Source organism: Myxocyprinus asiaticus, chromosome 36 (assembly GCF_019703515.2).
Source record: "Myxocyprinus asiaticus isolate MX2 ecotype Aquarium Trade chromosome 36, UBuf_Myxa_2, whole genome shotgun sequence".
NCBI lineage: Eukaryota > Metazoa > Chordata > Actinopteri > Cypriniformes > Catostomidae > Myxocyprinus > Myxocyprinus asiaticus.
The window spans coordinates 10095583-10117478 of NC_059379.1; the positions used below are offsets into that span (position 1 = coordinate 10095583).

General features: G+C 37.2%; 1 protein-coding gene across 3 annotated transcripts in view; it reads left to right on the forward strand.

The window, feature by feature from the left end:
• Positions 1-14474, forward strand: part of LOC127426944 (G-protein coupled receptor family C group 5 member C-like) — a 46035-nt gene extending 31561 nt beyond the window's left edge. For 2 of the 3 annotated variants that reach the window (XM_051674161.1, XM_051674160.1), the window contains exons 3-5: positions 4602-4702; positions 4932-5054; positions 13721-14474. In XM_051674161.1, the coding sequence (XP_051530121.1) occupies positions 4602-4702; positions 4932-5054; positions 13721-13747 (251 nt within the window). In that variant the 3' untranslated portion in view covers positions 13748-14474. The remainder of the gene's footprint in view (positions 1-4601; positions 4703-4931; positions 5055-13720) is intronic. The other variant, XM_051674162.1, reaches the window with a different exon arrangement.
• Positions 14475-21896: the final 7422 nt, after the last annotated feature.

Below are 21896 nucleotides of genomic sequence, written 5' to 3' on the forward strand. Positions count from 1 at the left end.
TCTCTTCCTCTCTCCATTCTTTCTCTCTCTCTCTCTCTCTCTCTCTCTCTCTCTCTCTCTCTCTCTCTCTCTCTCTCTCTCTCTCTCTCTCTCTCTCTCCATGTTTTTAACTCTAACAGTTTTTTTTTACCTGTCTTTATCCCTGCTCTCTCTCTCTCTCTCTCTCTCTGTCTTCTCTGTTTCTTTGCACCTGCTTGCTTCTGTTTCCTCGAGCCAAACATGCAAATATCTGTGCTGCATTTCTATGCCCATTAATTTAACCTATGTAACCAAGACTTTCCATGCATTTGCTGTTCAGTCTTAGCTTCTCTTCAACTTCTTAAGTGATACTGGGTCAAAACTTTTCTTTTGTAAATCAACAATGTCCTACCATATTTACGCCAATAACTGACTCAGTGAACAGTTACGTGTATTGAATCGGCCATCAATAGCATACCGTAGTGTCTGACATTTAACTTATTTCCATCAATATTTGCATAGCAATTATGGTTTTGTTAAATAAAAAGAATGCTTTGAAGACCGTGTTGCTTTCCCCATCTCAGTTGTATTAAACAGGGTGTGTTTGAAAGTACAGGAACCATACTTCATTAGTAAATGAGTACCCAGGGTGAAATGGAAGACAACCTTTCCCAACCTGGCATGAGTAAATATGAGTATATACTACTCTTATCTGGCTCTCAGTAGAGACCCTGAAGCTTGTGTTTACATTAGCATGTCTCCATGGAGAAGTGTGGCAACCGTATCATCAGTTATCAGTTGTTTGGTATTTCACAGAGGGCATTTCTATCTCACTGAATCAGTCCTACCTTATCAAACCCAATTGATGAAACCACAGCTAGTCATACACTTTATAGACTTGCATATCTGGTGTTTAAGATACCTTGAGGTAATTTTTGAGATGTTACGATAAACGCATATCTTAGTAATATTCATAATGTTAAGACAGATTAAATGACATTGAGGTCCATCTTGGCCTCGACAACATTTTGAGTTTTGTTGTTGCTCTTTGCCTCCAATATGTGATTAGCAGATTTTCGGAGGATGGGATTTATTTTCAGTGACAATTATATATCTTTAAGGGGGCATTTTTTTCTAACCATATATAAAAACAGTGTGTCATCAATTTATGTGAAATACTTCAGTTGATTCAATTAAATAAATTCTCAGTCTGAACTATGGTTCGATTCTGGCCTGTGCCATGTCCAGTGGTTGAAAAAGTACTGATTTGTTTTAAATTATTATTAGAACAATTGAAAATGGTTGCGCTACCATGTGGAAATCACAATACAGTGGGTTTTTTCCCCATTTGCTGAGGTATTTCTTACAAGTTGCTTTACACTTGCAAGTCAAATTTTGGTTTTTAAAAATAGGCAAAAAGAAACATTTCTCCTGAAATTCCTAAAGTCTATTGTTTTAGAGAGATGAAGGCTATTCCAATCCATGCATTACTGTATTGAAAAAAGAATCTCTAACCAGGATAGAGAGGGAAGTGGATGGCCAGATGCACAACAAAAAGACAAGTAAATCACAGTCTCTAGTTTGAGAAACAGACTCCTCATAGGTCATAAACTAGCAGCTTCTAAATGCCAAAGACCTGCATTGCTGCAAGAGGATTCCTGAACAAACAGATCATTTTAAGAATACAACATTTATTTAAATATAAATAGCCATTTGTAACATTCTAAATGTCTCTAAATCGTCTTTAAACTACTTAATGTGCATTGTGACTGAAACACATTCCTATTTCAGGTTTATGCTCATTCACGTATGTCCAAGTATTTTGACTATTAAGTTAAAATACTGTACAAAATATAATATAATGCAATATCATAGAGTTGGAAATTTATCCTCTATGATATTGCAGCAATTATCCAGATATGGAATGAGATTATTAAGCAAACTGTTATCAACTTCTACATGGCAACTGAATAGAATAAGGCAAAAATAAAAATTTCACACAGTGTTTAGTGAGAGATATGATTTATTCAAACACTAAAATTGGTTGTTCTGTATATGTATTATTGTATTACAGTTGTAATAATAAAGTCATTATTAACAATGGTTATTTAACATATTGAGATATTGTTAAGTAAATTGTAGCATTTGGTTACATTATGTTTTGTGATTTCTCATACCTTCTTTAACATCCATCCCTTGTGCACTTTTGGCCTCTAGCAGGTGAGGCTTTTCAGACAGATAAACAGCAGCACAGTGCAGGGAAGTACATACAGTACAGCACCGTGAGCAAGAGTGTTACCCGCTAGGACAGTTTATTTTGAACAAGAGGGGTGAACGGTTACAGAATTTAATGCGGGAGTACAATACCAAACTGATGCGGATTGATAGAAGCGAACAGCCCGTCTGTGCATGCGGTGGTGCGAGGAACCTGCCGGCGGGGAAAAAAATTATGTTCAGTGAAAAGTCAAAAGAAAGGTCACGTGGCTTGCTGTGCATGACACTGCGGAGACTCACAGCATGTGGAGGCTCATGCTACTCTCCGTGATCCACGCACAACTTACCACGCACCCATTGAGATTGAGAACCACTTAAACGTGACCACGAGGAGGTTACCCCATGTGACTCTACCCTCCCTAGCAACCGTGCAAATTTGGTTGCTTAGGAGACCTGGCTGGAGTCACTAAGCACACCCTGGATTCGAACTTGCGACTCCAGGGGTGGTTGTCAGCATCAGTACTCGCTGAGCTACCCAGGCCCCCCTTTCTAAGGTATTTAAAAGTTTGTTTTAGACAAATAGTAGCAAGTAAACAATATATCCCCACATACATGTCAAACTACATTGTGATAATGTTTGACACAGTTAAAGCATTGCCTACCTTAAAAACAAGTGAAGTTTGATCAGTGGTTAAGCATGTTCAGAGGGTTCCCTCATACCTGAATGAACGGCCCCTTTCCAGAATAAAATGAAATATGCAGAAAATCAGTATTACAGTTCTTGTATAGTGACAGAGCAGAAAGGAGAAGCTAGAGGAGACAGGACACCGGCAGCAGTTTATGCAAGCTGCTGTGCCCTGTGGGCTTCTGTCATGCCGCGCACAGCGCATTTTATTTTATATACAGATTTAGTGCTTATAACTATATTCTTCCCAAAATTTCAGAAATATTATGTATTTTTTGTACTTTCTAATTGTGATAACTGTAGCGAAGTTGAATACTTAATTTTTAATCAACTCAAGTAAAAGTACTATTATTTATACTTAAAGTAGAAAAATGTGAAAAATTTACTCAAGTACTGTAATGAGAGTAGTTGTAATTTGTTACTTTTCACCTCTGGTCATGGCACAATCCCATTTGCCCCCTATCTTTTTTTTTTTTTTTTTTTTTTGCCTGTCCCCTCTGTCGTTTTAAGTTGTAAGATCCTCCCCTCCAAAAAAACTAACATTAATGTGTGTGTGTATATATATATATATATATATATATATATATATATATATATATATATATATATATATATATATATGATACACACACACACACACACACAGTACTGTGCAAAAGTTTTAGGCACTGGTGAAAAATGTTGCATAGTAAATATGTCTTCAAAAATAATGCCATAAATAGTTTTCATTTATCAATTAATGTCATGCAAAGTCCAGTAAACATAAAAAAGCTAAATCAATATTTGATGTGACCACCTTTGCCTTCAAAACAGCACCAATTCTCCTAGGTACTCCAGTTTTTCTTGCTGTTTAGGCTGTCTCAATTGCGTCTATCTCTTCATTTAATCCCAGACTGACTCGATGTTCAGTAGGGGGTCTGTGGGGTCCATGCTGTCTGTTGCAGGGCTCCCTGTTCTTCTATTCTAATCTGTTCTATTTACAAAAGTAATGTTTGGGAGTCTAACATTTATATTTCCTATGACACACTGAAGCTGAAGATATACATAACTATCTTTAAGATAAATGTTTTAAGTCAAAAGACTTTTGCACAGTACTGTGTGTATATATATATATATATATATATATATACACACACACACACACACACACACACACACTACCGGTCAAAAGGTTTGGAACACTTACTCATTCTTTATTATATATATATGTATATTTTTTTTTTTTCACATTTTAGAATAATAGTAAAGTCATCAAAACTGTGGAATAACATAAATGGAACTATAGGAATTATGTTGTGACCTAACAAATCCAAAATAAATCATAACTGTGTTATAATTTAGCATCTTCAGAGTAGTCACCCTTTGCCTAGAATTTGCAGACATGTACTCTTGACATTTTCTCAACCAACTTCTTGAGGTATCACCCTGGGATACTTTTTAAACAGTATTGAAGGAGTTCCCATCTATGTTGGGCACTTATTGGCTGCTTTCCTTTATTATTTGGTCCAAGTCATCAATTTCAAAAACTTTTTTTTAAATTAAATTTTAATATTAATGAAATAAATTAATATGGTGGCACAATTATATTTTTGTCTGTAAAACTAATTTCAAACATTTAAGCATACACCTTCAGATCAAAAGATTTTTAAGATCATGAGAAACATTTCAGTCAAGTGTTTCAAAAATCTTGACCGGTAGTGTATATAACATTTTAATAAAATTGTTTTTAACATTATATTCTCAGGTAAAAAGCCTTTGTCCCCATACAGCGGCTATAACGGCCAGCTTCGAAGTAGTGTGTACCAGCCGACTGAGCTAGCCATCATCACCAAAGGAGTTGGGAATGTGAGTGCACATATTTTACTACTGTTTTGACAATGCATACAACCACCAAGTCTTGTGGTCACTGGTCACAAACAAAAATAAAGTAAAACCACAATTTTCCAAGTTCTGCAAAACAAACCAATAGCATGTACATCTTGCTTTCAGTGTTGTGAACATTAATGTTTCTGTGCTTTTGTTGTTCACCTGCGGACATTGCCACATCTGTTTCGACCTGTGTTTTTGGCTTTAGCAACAGGGGGAATCTTATGAGAGTGTAATTCCACGAGCATCCACAGGCACTCCGCCCAGAGCCCAGAGCAGTCACACCAGCCCCTCATCACAACTTGTTGATATGAGACAAATATATTCAAATGTACGTTGAGAGCATTATAGTCTTTGTGTACTTTGGGTCTCTCCAGTCTGTCTATTGCTCTTTCATTTTCATCTGTGGTCAGTCCTCTGTTTCAACATGCATGCAGGGCTTTGGTGTATTGAATTGGGGCCGTAGTTTGACCAGTTCTGACCATGTTATATGTGGAACATTGTATTTCACCCCAAAAATCTAAATAAATTACAAAAATATTTTTAGCATAAAAAATGCTTTTTCATTGTGACATTGCTTTCATGAAAAGTTAATTAAATTATAATTAAATAATTAATGTATAATTAAATTATGGTACATGATACATTACAACAAACATTAAAAAAATCACCATAAATATATTTACTTTACACTTTGTCTTAAAGAACTTGCAAGAAATTGGTTTGTCATCATTTATTTAAAAATTGTACATGTTAAAATATATACACTGATCGGCCACAACATTAAAACCACTGACAGGTGAAGTTAATAACATTTATTATCTCGTTATAATGGCCTAATGTTAGCCACTTAGCATGGCCGCTCCCTCTAACATTAGATAACCTAGATAAATATGTGCTATTAGGCTTATCCAAGTGTTTGTGGGGAGTGGGGAAGCTAAATTAGTACCTCGCTTACTGCATGTTTAACTTAATGTGCATTTCTCTCTTTAAATTAACAAAATGTTCAGACAGTCTCCTTGCTGATTTTTCCGACACATTCAGAATCATTACCGCTTTTGCCGGTGTCGCTGTGGCTCGTTTCATGTGTGCGCTTGTAAAATTTATATTTTAAAGGCTCATTATTACGGTTTAGTATTTCTCTGTTATGTAGAACAGTGTTAGCAATGTTACTTATAACATTCTTTCTCAGCCCTGGAACTCAAACCATTTTCTGATGCCCCCCCAAAAATATATATTTAAGTAATTAAATTAATATCATAAACGTGCGTCAACTAGTCGACTAATGGCTTAAACTAACGACTACTTGTTGACTAGGAAAATCTTTGGTCAGGGGCAGCCCTAGTACCTACCAAAAGTGGTAGGCTCATTGATGTGCGTGGGGAGCGAAGGCTAGCCCGTCTGGTCCGATCCCACAGAAGAGCTAATGTAGCACAAAATGCTGGCCATGATAGAAAGGTGTCAGAACACACATTGCATCGCAGCTTGCTGCGTATGTGGCTGCGTAGCCGCAGACCGGTCAGACTGCCCATGCTGACCCCTGTCCACCACCGAAAGTGCCTACAGTGGGCATGTGAGCGTCAGAACTGGACCATAGAGCAATGGAAGAAGGTGGTCTGGTCTGATGAATCACGTTTTCTTTTAGATGTGGACGCCCGGTTACGTGTGCGTCGTTTACCTGGGGAGGAGATGGCAGCAGGATGCACTATTGGAAGAAGTCAGGCCGGCGGAGGCAGTGTGATGCGCTGGGAAATGTTCTGCTGGGAAACCATGGGTCCTGGCATTCATGTGGATGTTACTTTAACACGTACCACCCACCTAAAGATTGCTGCAGACCACGTACACCCCTTCATGGCAACGGTATTCCCTGAAGTCAGTGGCCTCCTTCAGCAGGATAATGCACCATGCCACACTGCAAAAATTGTACATGACAAGGTGTTGACTTGGCCTCCAAATTCCCCAGATCTCAATCCGATTGAGCATCTGTGGCAGGGGTTCTCATCTGGGGCATTCAAAGGATGCCAAGGGGCGCTGAGAGCAAATTAGTAGAGGGGGGGGGGCGTTAGGTTACAAATGGGGGGCATTTATCAGTCATAATATCAAATCTATCGTCAAGATCCTCTTTGCATTAAAACGTTTATCTAGACTTGGAGTATATCAGTTGGTTCTCAATTATACAGGTTGGTACGCATTTGTACCACAGTTCATCTGAGTATCTGGTTTAGCATCGTCAAATACTCAGGCAGAGGCACAACCTGTATGGCTCTGTAAATGGATACAGCTCAATGGAAGAGCTGTGTGAGCGCAAAGCTCTTAAAGCTCCAGCTCTTGAACTTGCAGCTTTGTGAGAATCAGGGTAAGGGCTGGGGGAAGGGAATGAAGTAGGGGGGCCTTCATCAAAAAAAGGTTGAGGATCACTGATCTATGGGATGTGCTGGACCAACAAGTCCATGGAGGCCCCACCTCGCAACTTACAGGACTTAAAGTCTCTGCTGCTAATGTCTTTGTGCCAGATACAACAGGACACCTTCAGAGGTCTTGTGGAGTCCATGCCTCGATGAGTCAGAGTTGTTTTGGTGGCACGAGGGGGACCTACACGATATTAGGCAGGTGGTTTTAATGTTGTGGCTGATCGGTGTGATATATAATATATAATTATATATATTATTATAATATAATAATATATAATATGCCATAAAATCTGTGAACATGTTGTAATTACAATTTGGGCAAAATCTTCTGGTGTTTTCCAGTGAACTTGTTTTAATAATAGGATCAAATGGGCAGATTCAATTCATATCAAACTTTATTGGCAAGAGAACTTAAGTGTGCATTATTATACACTATACATGCAGATCTATAACGCTGAATGCTCAAGTTTAATTTGCTGAAGTTTTAAATCCCGAAACTATTATTTTCTCTGGCTACCATTCAGTCTCTACAAGTATACCTGTCTGCAGCTTACTGAACGGCCAGGTCCTTCTTATTCTGTAATGCGCACACACTGGGTCTCTCTTTCGTAGTTTCACTTTTGACAGTATTGCACATTAACAGGCAATATGAATAGAAACAGCAGCTTGTCCGTATCTCTCGCATGCCTGGTTCACCACTTGTGGGTGAAGTCTCCATTCTCCGTACAGTAAATCCGCCCCCCATGTTTATTATGCCTGGGACGTGCTTCACGTGTAATGAATTAGCGTGCACTGCTTAACACAATCAGTTTCTGTGCTAGGATGTGCAGTTTAGTCGAGCATGTACCTCCTGGAATTTTATATATGCCAAATTTAGTCAAGTATATGCCAACTTTTAGTGAAGGAAAAAAAATTGTGAAGTTTCACCAAATGTACTAAGGTGCCTGGGTTTGTTCCTTGTAGGCAGAAGATACCCTAACCCCGCCCCATCATAATCGGAGCCTGTAAGGCTGAGTAGCCTGCAAGGAACAACTCGGGACACCTTTTTCCTGTCACGCGAACTTTCAGGAAGTAAAAAAAAAAAAAAAAAAAAAAACGAATACTGCATAAAGTGCATAATTTTTTTTTCACATTCATTTTTTAATCACATTTAAAAGTTACATTTCTCAGCTCTAATATATGTACTGTATGTGTACTATATATATAGTAAAGTGTTTATACTATTTTTGTACTGCCTTTAATTTATGCTAATTTAAATAATATTCACAAAAATACATTATAGTAATAAGACTTAGATTTAACATTAAAAATAATGGGAATGCCAAACCCAGACACTTTACAATGGAGTGAATTTTAGTGGAAAATGTGCTTCTTTGTCATGGAAAATGTCACAGTGGAAAATCTTTACATTCCTCTATGGTTTCTTTTTGCCACATATATATATACAGTATAAATTATATTTTGCATAATCAAACCATATAGGACAGTGAAATCCCTTTCCCTTTGTCATCATTCTGTTTCATGTAACTGTCCTTGAACTTTTCTTCTTAAATGCCTGGGTCTTCTGGCGCCTCACACTTCATCAGCTCTCTCTATTACACATCGCTGTGGGGAATTCTTCTCCCTATTTCCCTTGTCATTCATCAGCCATATCACCCTGTAGCTCAAGACCAGTTGCCCACTGAAGTTAAGCAGGGTTGAGCCTTGTTAGTACCTGGATGGGAGACCTTCTGGGGAAAACTAAGGTTGCTGCTGGAAGAGGTATAAGGGAGGCCAGCAGGGGGTGCTCACCCTGCAGTCTTTGTGGGTCCTAATGCCCCAGTATAGTGACAGGGACACTATACTGTAAAAAGGCCCCATCCTTCGGATGAGATGTTAAACTGAGGTCCTGACTCTCTGTGGTCATTAAAAATCACTTGTGGACACTTATTGAAAAGAGTAGGGGTGTCCTGGCCAAATTCCCCCCTTTGACCCTTATCAATCATGGCTTCCTAATAATCCCCATCCATTAATTGGCTCAATAACTCTACTCTCTCCTCTCCACCAATAGCGTGTGTGGTGAGCGTCCAAGTGGATGCTTCACACTGGTGGTTGTTAAGTAGAGCCCCCTGTTTTCTGTGTAAAGCGCTTTGAGTGTAGTTTTAGAAAAGCGCTATATAAATGTAACGTTCATTCACTCGCAAGATCTGCTTTCATTCCTAGAATGCACTTGGTGACACTGTAACTTTCTGTCTGGGATGGTGGAATTTGAAGACTTTAATAATAATTTAATTTCAGTTTTGTCTTATTCCCACTAATTTCCTCTTTCTATCAGAGAGGGCATGTTTTGATGTGTGCCACTGTTTGAAAATTACATTTTATGCCTTTTAATATGTTTTATTTTTATTTTCACTATATTTGCATAATATTTAGTTTTATATGGAATATTGATATGTTATAGAAATAGTTCACCCCTAAAGGAACATTCTGTCATTATATAATCAATTTGATAGGAAGCCGGTGTAAAGAAATCAGAATTGGTGTTACATGAGACCTTCAAGACGACTTGATCAGAAGCTTGGCAGCAGCATTTTGGACCACTTGTAATCGGTTCAGGGATGTATTGTTAAGACAGGTGAAAAGGGAACTGCAATAGTCAAGATGGGAGGAAATAAACGCATGTATAATCATCTCAGCTATGGACACAATTTGCCTGAGTTTAGCAATATTCCTCAGCTGGTAGAACAAGGAGCGAACCAAACAATTTACATGCTGGTCAAGACTCAAACCCTGGCCTGTAGAGACACCTAGATTATGGAGGGTAGGTTTAACAGAAGAAGATAAAAAGCCAAGAATTTCCATCACTTTTGGGACAATGCCATCAGGGGCAGAAATAAGAACTTCTGTTTTCTCTGATTTTCTTCTGCTTCTTAACGATGGACTTGCTGCTCAGGTGTATGATCACCAGACTCTTTATACATTAGATCGTTTATGGTGAATCATAGTGTTCTGTCTCCATGGGCTGATATTCCACAATCAATGTCAAAGGGACTAGAGGAGACTTTCATAGTGCTAACCAGTTTGGTAAGCTCTTGTAGTGAGATTGGAGAAAAACTCTCCAGGATTGTTAGCCGGAAAGGGCATGGTATTTTGGGGGAAAAAGATTGAATAATGTTTGCTCATATGTCATTTATCTTACCAACAAAGAAAGAGAGAAAGTTGTTGCACTCATTAACTGAAGTAATTGGAGCAGCAGTCAAGTGTTTCAAAACTTTTGACCGGTAGTGTAATTGAATATCATCTGCATAACAAAGGTAAGAGATACCTTTAAAATGTCTTATTATTTGCCCAAGAGGAATTAAGTACAATGCAAACAGCATCGGGCCCAGGACAGAACCTTGGGGAACACCACAAGACAGAGATTCAGTTGATGAGGCATAATTATGAACAGTGACCGAGAAAGTCCTGTCTGATAAATACGAGGAGAACCACTCCAAGGCTGTTCCAGAGATACCCACCCACTGCTTGGGCCTCTCAACTAATATACCTTGATCCACAGTATCAAAAGCAGCACTGAGATCTAGTAGTACCAATACAGAACATTCTCCTGCATCACCCTGCATTAACAGATCATTTGAGACTCTGGGAAGAGCACCTTGTTGAATGCAACCGACAGAAACCAGATTGAAACTTATCGAAAATGTTGTGTTCATCCAAGACAGCTGTAAGCTGCTTAGCAATCACTTTTTCTAAGACCTTAGCTATAAAAGGTAACTTAGAACTAGGCCTGCTGTTCTGGGGCAAGGAAGGGTCAAGATATGTTTTTTTGATGAGTGGTTGAACAGCGGCTTGTTTGAATTAGGATGGGACATGACCAGATGTCAATGAGTAATTGATTATAGAGAGCACACTAGGACCAATGGAATCAATAACATTTTTAAACAAAGCAGTGGGTACAATGTCAAAGGGACTAGTGGAGACTTTCTTAGTGCTAAACAGTTTGGTAAGCTCTTGTAGTGAGATTGGAGAAAAACTCTCCAGGATTGTTGGCCGGAAAGGGCATGGTATTTTGGGGGGGAAAAGATTGAATAATGTTTGCTCATATGTCATTTATCTTACCAACAAAGAAAGAGAGAAAGTTGTTGCACTCATCAACTGAAGTAATTGGAGCAGCAGGTGATGCAGGGAGACAATGTTACTAATGGTGTCAAATAGGATTTTGGGATTAGGTCTAATATTTGATACAAGGTTAGAGAAGAATGTAACTCTGGCATCCCTAACCATATTATTCAAATCTGTTAAAAGTTCTTTTAAATACTGATAGTGAACTTGTACTAATACGTTTGTGGTGGATTTCCACAAATACTCAATTTTGCGACAGGTTCGTTTAAAAGAATGAATACCATTGTTCATCCAGGGGGAGGAATTAATCAGAGGAGCCAAGAATCAACAACACTATTTGACATAATTACAGGACTATTATAAAAGGCAGCAGAACACTTTGCAGCAGAGAGATGGTTTAGGATGCGAGATTTAATTTTTATGACAACAAGGTAAAATATCCAAATGAAGAGACAGGTAAATATAACACAGTTATGATTAGATTCCTCAATTATGATTAGAAGATCCTCAGAAAAAACAGAATCAATATTTAAACCAGGAGTAAAAACAAGGTCCAGAGTATGCCCTCTGGTGTGTGTAGGGGCAGTTACATGTTGAGTAACATTAAAAGACTTAGGTATTCCACGTCCCGTCCAGGGGCCAGACATGGAGATTCAAGAGGTCTGGTTGTGGGTGCCAGATGGTGCCCCGTCCCTGAGAAAGAAGGTCCTTCCTTAGGGGAATTCGCCAGGGGGGGTGTCGTGAGGAACGTGAGGTCCGAGAACCATGTCTGGGTGGGCCAGTAGGGTGCTACCAGGATGACCTGCTCCTCGTCCTCCCTGACCTTGCACAGAGTCTGTGGAAGTAGGCTCACCTAAGATATCAATAAAGCTAGAAGCAAATTTATCAGAAGCATCATCAATATGTATGTTAAAGTCTCCAAGAATCAGAAATCTAGATAGCTTGATAATAGATAACAAAAAATCACTAAATTCATTTATAAAGAAGCTGTTTGGGCTGGGTGGACGGTAAATTAAAATACCATAAAAAGGATTAGTATGTCCAGCTTTAATCATTTGTAATTCAAAAGAAGAGAAAGACCCAGTGTTCACCAACCGACAAGAAAAATGGCTTCTGAACATGGCAGCAAGTCCTCCACCATGGCCTGAGATTCTAAGCAGGCTGATAAATATGTAATCCTTTGGGCACAGCTCGATAAGGGGGGCATGTTCCATATTCCTCTTCCAGGCTTCAGTTACAAACAAAAAGTCTAACCTCTTAGACTGAATGGTGTCATTCAGCACAAAACATTTTTAGTTATGGAGCGAGCATTCACCAGCGCCATTCTAAGAGGTGTAAAGTCCCAGTCATCACCGGGGGAACTGCGGGGAAAGGTGCGCAGTTGATGGGGACTCACTCTGCCGCACAAGTAAAATCCGCTCGCCGGAGAGAAAACAATCTCCGCAAGAGTGTCGGGGAAGACAAGATGGAGACAGGAGGATCTAACATTTCCAGCAATGGGCAAGGGGAAGTCATTCCATGGAGCAGCAGGAAAAACCAAGGCAAAATTCATCAGAAGCGATCGGTGGCATTTTCCGACGACTCGCTTCCAGAGTCACCTCAGCTTCACCTGTATTATGGCCCTTCTCCCTCGCATCCTCCAGTGTCTGCTGGAACTTCGGTGGTGGAAGCCACTGCCGGGATCGCCGGTTGCAGGCACAGATGAGGGCAGCAAAGATTGTGGAATATCAGCCCATGGAGACAGAACACTATGATTCACCATAGACGATCTAATGTATAAAAGAGTCTGGTGATCGTACACCCGAGCAGCAAGTCCATCGTTACGAAGCAGAAGAAAAAACAGAGCAACACAAAGGACAGGTAGGACAAAACGAGGTAAGCAGGCAGTGGCAATGCCAAACACAGGTGCCATCTTGCCATACTACTTGTGCATTATATTCTAAGTCTTCCGAAGCCATTCAATAGCTTTCAGGAACAGACTGAAATTGAAGACATAATTCACTGATGATCTTCCCCTTCAACGTAGCTCTAGTGTCAAAACTGGGCCGACAAGTTTTGATGCACACATTTGAATATAAATGAACGTCAATACGATTTTAAAGGCTATGTCTGCTATGGTTTATTTAAGATTATCAGTGATTATCAGTCTTAACTTAAATTTCAGTATTTTCATCACACAATGTTATTGTTATGTTATTAGCTATAGAACACTTGAAATATTGTGCTCTAGTCATATGGACGATATTGTACTTTTATTGTGCTTTTTGTCATTTTTTTGGAGCTTGACAGCCCTCGTCACCGTTTATTTTCAGACATTCTTCAACACTGCTGTTGTGTTCTACTGTTGAAAGAAAGTCATACAGGTTTGGAGTAAATGATGGCTGAACTTTCATTTTGGGGTGAACTGTTCCTTTTAAACCATTATATAATTTGTCTTGATATTTGATCTAAATGTAAACTGATGTTTCCTCTTTTCTCACCGTAGGGGAATTTCCACAGAAGACCCCAGTGATCAGCTCCAGTGGCAGTTGTTTTTTTGTTTTTTGTTTTTTGTTTTTTTCTCCCTGGTGTTTCTAATTAAGATTTTGTGATTTCTTTTCATTGCTGTACTTGGCTGCATGGACCAACTGCCGTGAACTCGAATAGTTGGCAAACAATAAGTCAGTTTGCTCCATTGAAAGGCAATGTGTTATCTCATGATGACCATGTTGAAAAGTTGAAGATGTGACAATGCGTGGCTTTTTTGTTCATGGGACACATTAAAAAGATTAGTTGTGCAGACACCAATGATTGTATAGACTACTGCAATGCTACCAGCTGTGTTTACTAAGACAAAATAAGCACAGACCAACGAAAGACTGTAAAATAAATTTGCTCTGATTTACCGTCACTCATCCTGCATAAGGAGAAATGCTGCTTTTATCACTTGTATAAACACTGAAGTTATGCGTTACCTTAAATATTCAAAACCCTTAATTTAAAAAAATATATATTCTGTATAAAAGAAAACATTTTGCAATCACAATAATTTGGTGCAGCATCTGTTTAAAAGAGCAACAATGATTATTACATTGTTTTTCTGACCTTGTATTTGTCAAAGTGAAATTCTTCAGAAAAACATGCGCCGTGAAATGCGTTATGATTTCATTACTTTTTTTCAGACTGTATTCAAATTGAAAGTCCTGCTTATTAATGTACATATTGAAATTTCAGCAGATTAAAATAAATGAGAAATTCAATATGAAATGATATATATTTATTTTCTGACCTGGTCAAAGGGACACCATGAGGACAACTTCCCTAAGGGAAGTTTTCTCAAATGGAAAATTCCCTTCTCCGTAACCACACTGTAAAAAATGTCCATCATTTTAGCGGTAAAGTTCTGTAAAAATGCTACAGTCAAAAAAATGAAATTGGTTAACGGGTAGTTACTGTAAAATATATGTTAAAAACTTATTTAAAAAGACAATACATGTAAAAATTACATTTTTTAGATGATTTTCCCATATAATTAATGGTTAAAATGTATATTTTGTTTAACAAGAGAGTACCTACTTTTTAAGGTAAATTATTGGTAAAATTACGGTAAAAAAAATCAGTAATCAGGTGTTCCCAGAATTCACTGCGTGACCCAGTACATTTAATTATATTTTATGGGAATAGTTATGTTTCCTCTTATTTTAAATATCAGTTATGTACTTTGGGGTGTTCTGTGTTATATCTGATGTAGTTTAGTTAATGTTTATTGCATCATTTTAATTTCACATGTGTTACCCTGATGGTGTTTAGTGTTTGTGTGAGAGACACTGAGCACTGTTTCTACATGTTTATTGGTCATTGCTCCTGGAAGGGCCATTATTGATGAACTTCATGTCATCATGTGCCCTTCTGTAATTACTACGGTGATTAACAATACATTATAAAGTGAAAAACAGATTTTTATAGTTTCAGAAGGTTAATATATAAAGTTTATCATTTAATAATATAAAAACCGGTACTGCACCGTAAAATATACAGTAAAAACAACAGTTTTAAAATGTACAGGTTGTTCTGTAAAGTTGTTTATATTTTTACTGTTTTTTTTTTTTTTTTACATAATTATTCTGGCAACAACATCTGCCAGTTTTTTTTTTGTTTTTTTTTAATCTTTTTTTTTTTTATTATTATTATTATTATTATTACAGTGCATTGATGAGGTTTACATATACCACTGATAAGTTTTTCAAAAATATGTCAGACTGAGCTAAAAAGTTCCTTTGCATGGTTGAAGGTGACCATTTTGTCAACACATGAAGAAAGCACAGGAGATACCTCACATAACACAAAAAAAGTGAAGTACGTCTGAAAGAAGCCAGCGTGTTTTCTCACACCCTACAATAAAGAACAATGTGTTAAGGCTGAGAAAACTTTATTGGGCTATTGTAAATTATTATTGTAACAGCACTGTTCAGTTTCTTAGCAAAAGTTTCTTAGCCTCTGTGTAGTATATGCAGGTGCTTAACATAGAACATTTTAAATATTAGGTTGCTTTTTGGGAGAATGCTAAGTGTGTCACCAACAGCAATTGAGTATAGCTGTTGGTGACACACTTATACAACAAAAACAAATAACTGTTCCTCAGTTAAACCCCTAACTAAAACCTAAACCTAACCATGAAGTCCAACCCTTTTCTCAGACCCAAACCTAAACTGAATGAGATGAGATGAGTTACAATTTGTCCTAAATTGAACCCCAATCTCAATAACCGTCTTACAATTCCATATCTTTAAAACATTTTATGAGACTGTGTTGGTATTTTAAAACATTTTCATGGGATTTTAATAAAGGGACAGAGAAAACAAGGCAACAGCCATCTTCCCTACAATTAGTATTCTGGTCATCTCATATATTCTCACAATTTACCAAAATACATTATGTATCATAGTTAACACTGCTGTAATTGCAAGATCCCATCCTATGATACAGTCACAATAAACTACCCCCTCTCTGGGACAGAACATTATGTAGGATGCGTCTTCATTTTCTAGACTGTCTCTGATCACCTTCATTGCTGCATACAAGTTCAACTATTGGCTACCTTCTTGGATGTCTTCCCTGCAGCCTGTCCCATCCATGTATCAAATGTTAAATGCTGCCAGTAAAATCTAGATGCTGAGTCTATAGGTAATATGATCAGCATTTTTTCCCGCACATTGAGAACTTAACGTCCTGGGTATTTAAGGGGAAAGCACACATAATGACCAGAGACAAGTATCTTTTCTACACCAAGATTGTGTAAATTATGTTTGGCACTTATTGTTATTCCATTCTAAGAGGACATTTGGTTCATTGAATGAGTAGGTGTTATGGACGTATCACTTTCCGTCGTTTCCGCCCACATATCATTGCTGAATTATGTAACATATATTTCTTATGTAAATGATGGCAATCTGGCGGCCTGAATGGGATGAAAGTAGACAAATGATTACTGTAACAACCCTAAAACCAAGACACGTTGAACCTGATTTCACAGCTCACCTGTCTGTGGTCTGACACGTTCACTGCCAATGATGCACATCCAACAGAGACTCAAACTATCATACTGAATATACACTCATTTTATTAGGAACATCTGTACACCTACTTATTCATGTGATTATCTAATCAGCTAATTGTGTGGCAGCGCAAAGCATAAAATCAAGCAGATATGGGTCAGAGCTTCAGTTAATGTTCACATCAACTTTCAGAATGAGGAAAAAAAAATTGATTTCAGTGATTTCAACCCGTAGCATTTTTGTTGATGCCAGACGGTCTGCTTTGAGTATTTCTGTAACTGCTGATCTCCTGGAATTTTCATGCACAGCAGTCTCTAGATTTTACTCAGAATAGAGCCAAAAACAAAAAACATCCATTAAGTGGCAGTTCTGCAGAGAAAAATGTCTTGTCGATGAGAGTGGTCAACGGAGAATGGTCAGACTGGTTCGAGCTGACAGAAAGGCTACGGTAACTCAGATAACCACTCTGTACAATTGTAGTAAGCAGAATAGCAACTCAGAATGCACAACACTTTGAACCTTGATGCGGATGGGCTACAACAGTAGATGACCATGTTGGGCACTTTATTAGGACCATAGTGTTCCTAATAAAGTGCTCGTTGAGTGTATACAGGAAGCGAATGATTTTAAAAATCTTTATTTTTATGCTTACTTTGCTTTTTTGTGTGTGTGTGTGTGTGTGATTTTAGCAAGATTGACATTCAATATGCTATTTTTTTCCAATCTAGTCTCATAGAAAGAATTTTACTATAACTTCAATTTTTGCAAACTGACTTTTACATGCCGTGTTATACCTTTTGCTGTTCCGGGTGAAATGAACACCAGAGGCACTACAACAACTGTACGTTTTATTAACATTCACACAAATCACGACTACAACAGCTGAATATGACTTTATAAATACTTACTATTTGCACTATTACTCATTATTGTCATGATATCAAAACAGTTTTATCATAATGCATCATTTGGAAAACTACACATTTTATCGCTTGTATTACAGACCCACCTACATTTACACATGTATTCCTCCTACATTATTAGCTGTAGTGGTAATTCACGCGATGGAGTGTTAGACTTTAGAATGGGAAGACCACGGTTCGAGCCAAGCACGCAAGTTGACACATGAGATGAAAGTATCATAGAAGCGACATAAAATGATGTGGTTGCTTCAGAAAATGTTATTTTCATGTCATGTCTGCTTTTACAACACTATCGGTTAGGTTTAGGTGATGGTTTAGCGTAAGGATGTTTGTTCACCTCTTTTTTGCTTTTACGACACTATTAGTTGGGTTTAGGTGTTGGTTTAGGTTAGGATGTCTGTTTTGTTCACCTTTTTTTTTGTTTTTACAACATTCGGTTTAGGTGTTGGTTAAGGTTAATTTATCAAAAATTTTGCTACGTTCACGTAATGTTCATGAGATCAGGCTGATATTTTCCCCCCTACAAAACTGTTGTTGTGCGACAGTTCAGAGTTTTGGCTACTGTTATGTCATTTTTTACCATTTCTAATAAAAATACTGTTGGTATTATTTACTTGCTTTAAACAAACGTTGCAATTCTGCAAGAGTGGGTCTCTGAGGTCTTTTCTGGTTAAGCCATTATTCTCTAAAGGTTTTTGTGCTTTAAAGCTACATGAATATACTGTGTAATAAGCATATCCTGAATAAACCAAGACATGCTCATACTTTTTCTGCCATTATTTCCTGGAAATACTGGAGATGTGCTTTCTTGCCATATTACGATGCATTTGAGTAATTCTGGATGCACAGTAGTCTAATTTTATTCAATCATTTATACTTTTGCATAAATCAAAGATGTGCATGATTCAGAGGTTCCAAGATTGCTTTTACTCACTGACGGTTAGGTTTAAGGTTGGAGTTTGAGGGATTGTGCTTTTGAAGCCCCTCTGTGGACATTTTGCCCAGATACTGGAGCTCACACATGCCCATACTATAAAAAACACTGGGGGCAGTGTTTCGAGTTTCAGGAAGCACAGACCGAATTTACTGTCGCCCAAATAAGATGTTTACATTATAAAAAATTCTAAATAATACTGGTATAAACCTCGTAAACATAATGTCTTATCAGATTTATAGATATCAGAATATTGACTTAATTGGGTTATGGCAAACAGGTTTATGCATTTACATGATGCATACGATACAAACTGGGAACACAACCATATTCCAGTATTATTCTTAATTTTCTTGTGAATGAAAACACAGTTGTTCAAACTTGAAAAGCTGTGGAACAAAAAAGGGCGAAGCTTTCATAACATAACTGTTTGTTGGCTAAAAAGCTTTGCCTGTACTGATCAGTACACTTTTAAAAGTGGTCGTACAGCTGCATTAACATAGCCTATGGTATTTAGGACTCAGTATTGAACAAAGCAAGAAAAATATTTGAGAAAACACAGAAGAGAATAAAGTTTTAATAATAAATGGACAAATGAATAAATAGACATCATCACTTCAGGTCATTTTTAATACTAAACCTCAACCTCTACTGAACACTGCCTGAAACTGCATCCTTGTTTACAAACACATTTACATTGTATACATTATGACATCATTTCATCCAGCTCAAGCCATGCTCACAATGAACATGCTGTTCCCTTTCAGGTGAGGACTGACTTTAAAAGGACATCCATGTGGCCAGTTATCTAGTTTATAGAGTCAGTACAGTACTCATTCATGCTGACCCACCCATATCAGCTATTTCTCTCTTCTGTATTATCCAGTATCATGCAAACAATCATTTTAACAGTACCGAAACAGATCTTTGTCATTTTTGTGATTCAAAAGTTATTTATCTCTAATTTAACCTAAGTATGTGAAACTCATATTGAAACACAAAGAAGGTGTAAAATTTAACCAGAATGGGCATGTCATGTCTGCTAAGTTTCTTTGACACAAGTCAACTCATTTAAACTCCAGTTCACCTCACAGTTCCTCAACTACACACCCATGGACTAATTTATAAAGTGCCTGCTTCAAGCTGGGAGGACTTGGATGAATAGAAGCTGGTACACTTTACTTTTAATGGTTTTTATAGTGACATTTATGTCAGCAGTAAATGCTAAATTGGTTTTGGGTCAACATGAGCTGAATATGTGTGGTGACTGAACAAATATGTTGCAATAAAACTTCAACACTGGTCACTGTTATGTATTATGGCCGGAACTTATTAACTACCTTTAAAACTATCACTTTAAATAGCGCATCAAGGCAGTTTAAGGGTCACCAATTTACAATACAATATTCAACTAAAATAGCCTATCATATCTCAAGCAAACATATCATCCAATGTGGGTTAAATAATGCTGTTTGCCCAAGGCAAGGTCTAATAAAATACTTCTCATATTTAAAAAAAAAAAAAAAAAAAAAAAAAAAAAAAGAGCAACTTGGTAGTATGTTGCAAATTACTTTCTGAAGATTATGCATGTTATTCTCACAATTGCAAATGCTTATGATATAGGACACTTGTCACAAATAAGGTACAAATTGGTGTCCCATTACTTTATTTAAAACAATAAAAGCACAAATCCCATGCTGTTGTACACTGAGTGATAACAACTAAATTAATTGAATTCAAGTAAAAAATATTAGGCTATACTTAACTTCACTGAATCATCCTGAATGCATTAGGTTACAACAGCAAAACTAATTTTGATAAGGCAGATCAGATAACACTAATCTGAATAGATAAAATATTTTTTTGGAAAGGTAATAAAGCTAACAATGTGCTATTATAAAATAAAATATTTAACTATTATAATTATAATTAATTATAATTCTAATAATAACAAAATAATCACATTAATTATAATAATAAATATAATTATAAATATAATGATTATAATATTATATTTATTATTATGAAAAAATCTACTATATATATATATATAAACAGTATAATAATTAGCTAATAGAAATATGAAAATATTTGAAATAACAATTGCAGATTACCACAACAACACACACACACACAAAAAAAAAAAATCTTTAACTTATCAAAAATGTACATTTATCAAAAACTATTAACCATTCGGTACCAAACTAGCTTGCCCCTACTGGATGATAGTTTTAAATTGCAATCAGACTATTTTTGCGACCCTGTAAACAAAATAGTGCACAATACTTAGACTGCTATTCTGAGGTGAACAAAGAACATTTCTTAAAGACTGAGCTCCTTTTTTTCACTGATTTGACTTTGACTTCAAGAATTTCAAGCCCTATCTTGTGTCATATTTGCATAAAGTATCAAAGATTATTTATCTTTCAATCTCTTTATATATAAAAGCAAGGCATCCCAAACCGTTTCAAAGGGAATACTGATATTCCCACAAGGGCTGACTGGCTCTTCATTTGGTCTTAATTGGACCGTTCTCATGACTCCAAGGCCTTGTTTGCCTGGTTGGCCTTGCAGTATCACTTTTGGGATTCAATTTGTTGTACCTTGTGACTTTTCATTACACACAACAGCCTCATGACACAGAAAGCTGTTGTGCAATTATTATTAGCTGTGACTTCATTAGCTGAACATGATTTACACTCTAAAAAAAACTATAAAACAAATTCAGGCATCTGATGCAATAAATCCATGAATTTACTGTTTGTATAAAGCTGAAGTGTGTGATTTTATGTGAGAGTAAAATATATAAGAAAGCCATTTGTAGGATGTCTGACCCAAAAAGTGTAAACACTTTCGTGTTCTGTGGTGCTAATAAAAAATATTAAGGCCAAAGTATTTTTCGGTTGTCCACGTTGTTGATAGCTCCGTGCACAGTATGAGTGATGTAAATTTCGTCATCAGCACAGTCTGTACAGACTGTCCGCGTGCCGAGAAAATCTGAAATTTGACGAAAGTTCTCATCTGTGTGCATCATCGTGTGCATACACCTGCTGTTGACTTAACTTAAAAACAGTCACAGTGCGCATGTGTCGAAAGCATTTGTATTCGCTCACAGTCAGAAGAGTATTCTTTGAAAGCAGATGCAATCGACCGGCTGCGATCCGATACGGAACACAAAAAAACTAAGAATACCCAGGCCTTTACTCTGTTTGTTTGAGCATCCCATCTAGCCCAACACAGCAACATTGGCTCAACCAGTGGTGTGTGTTT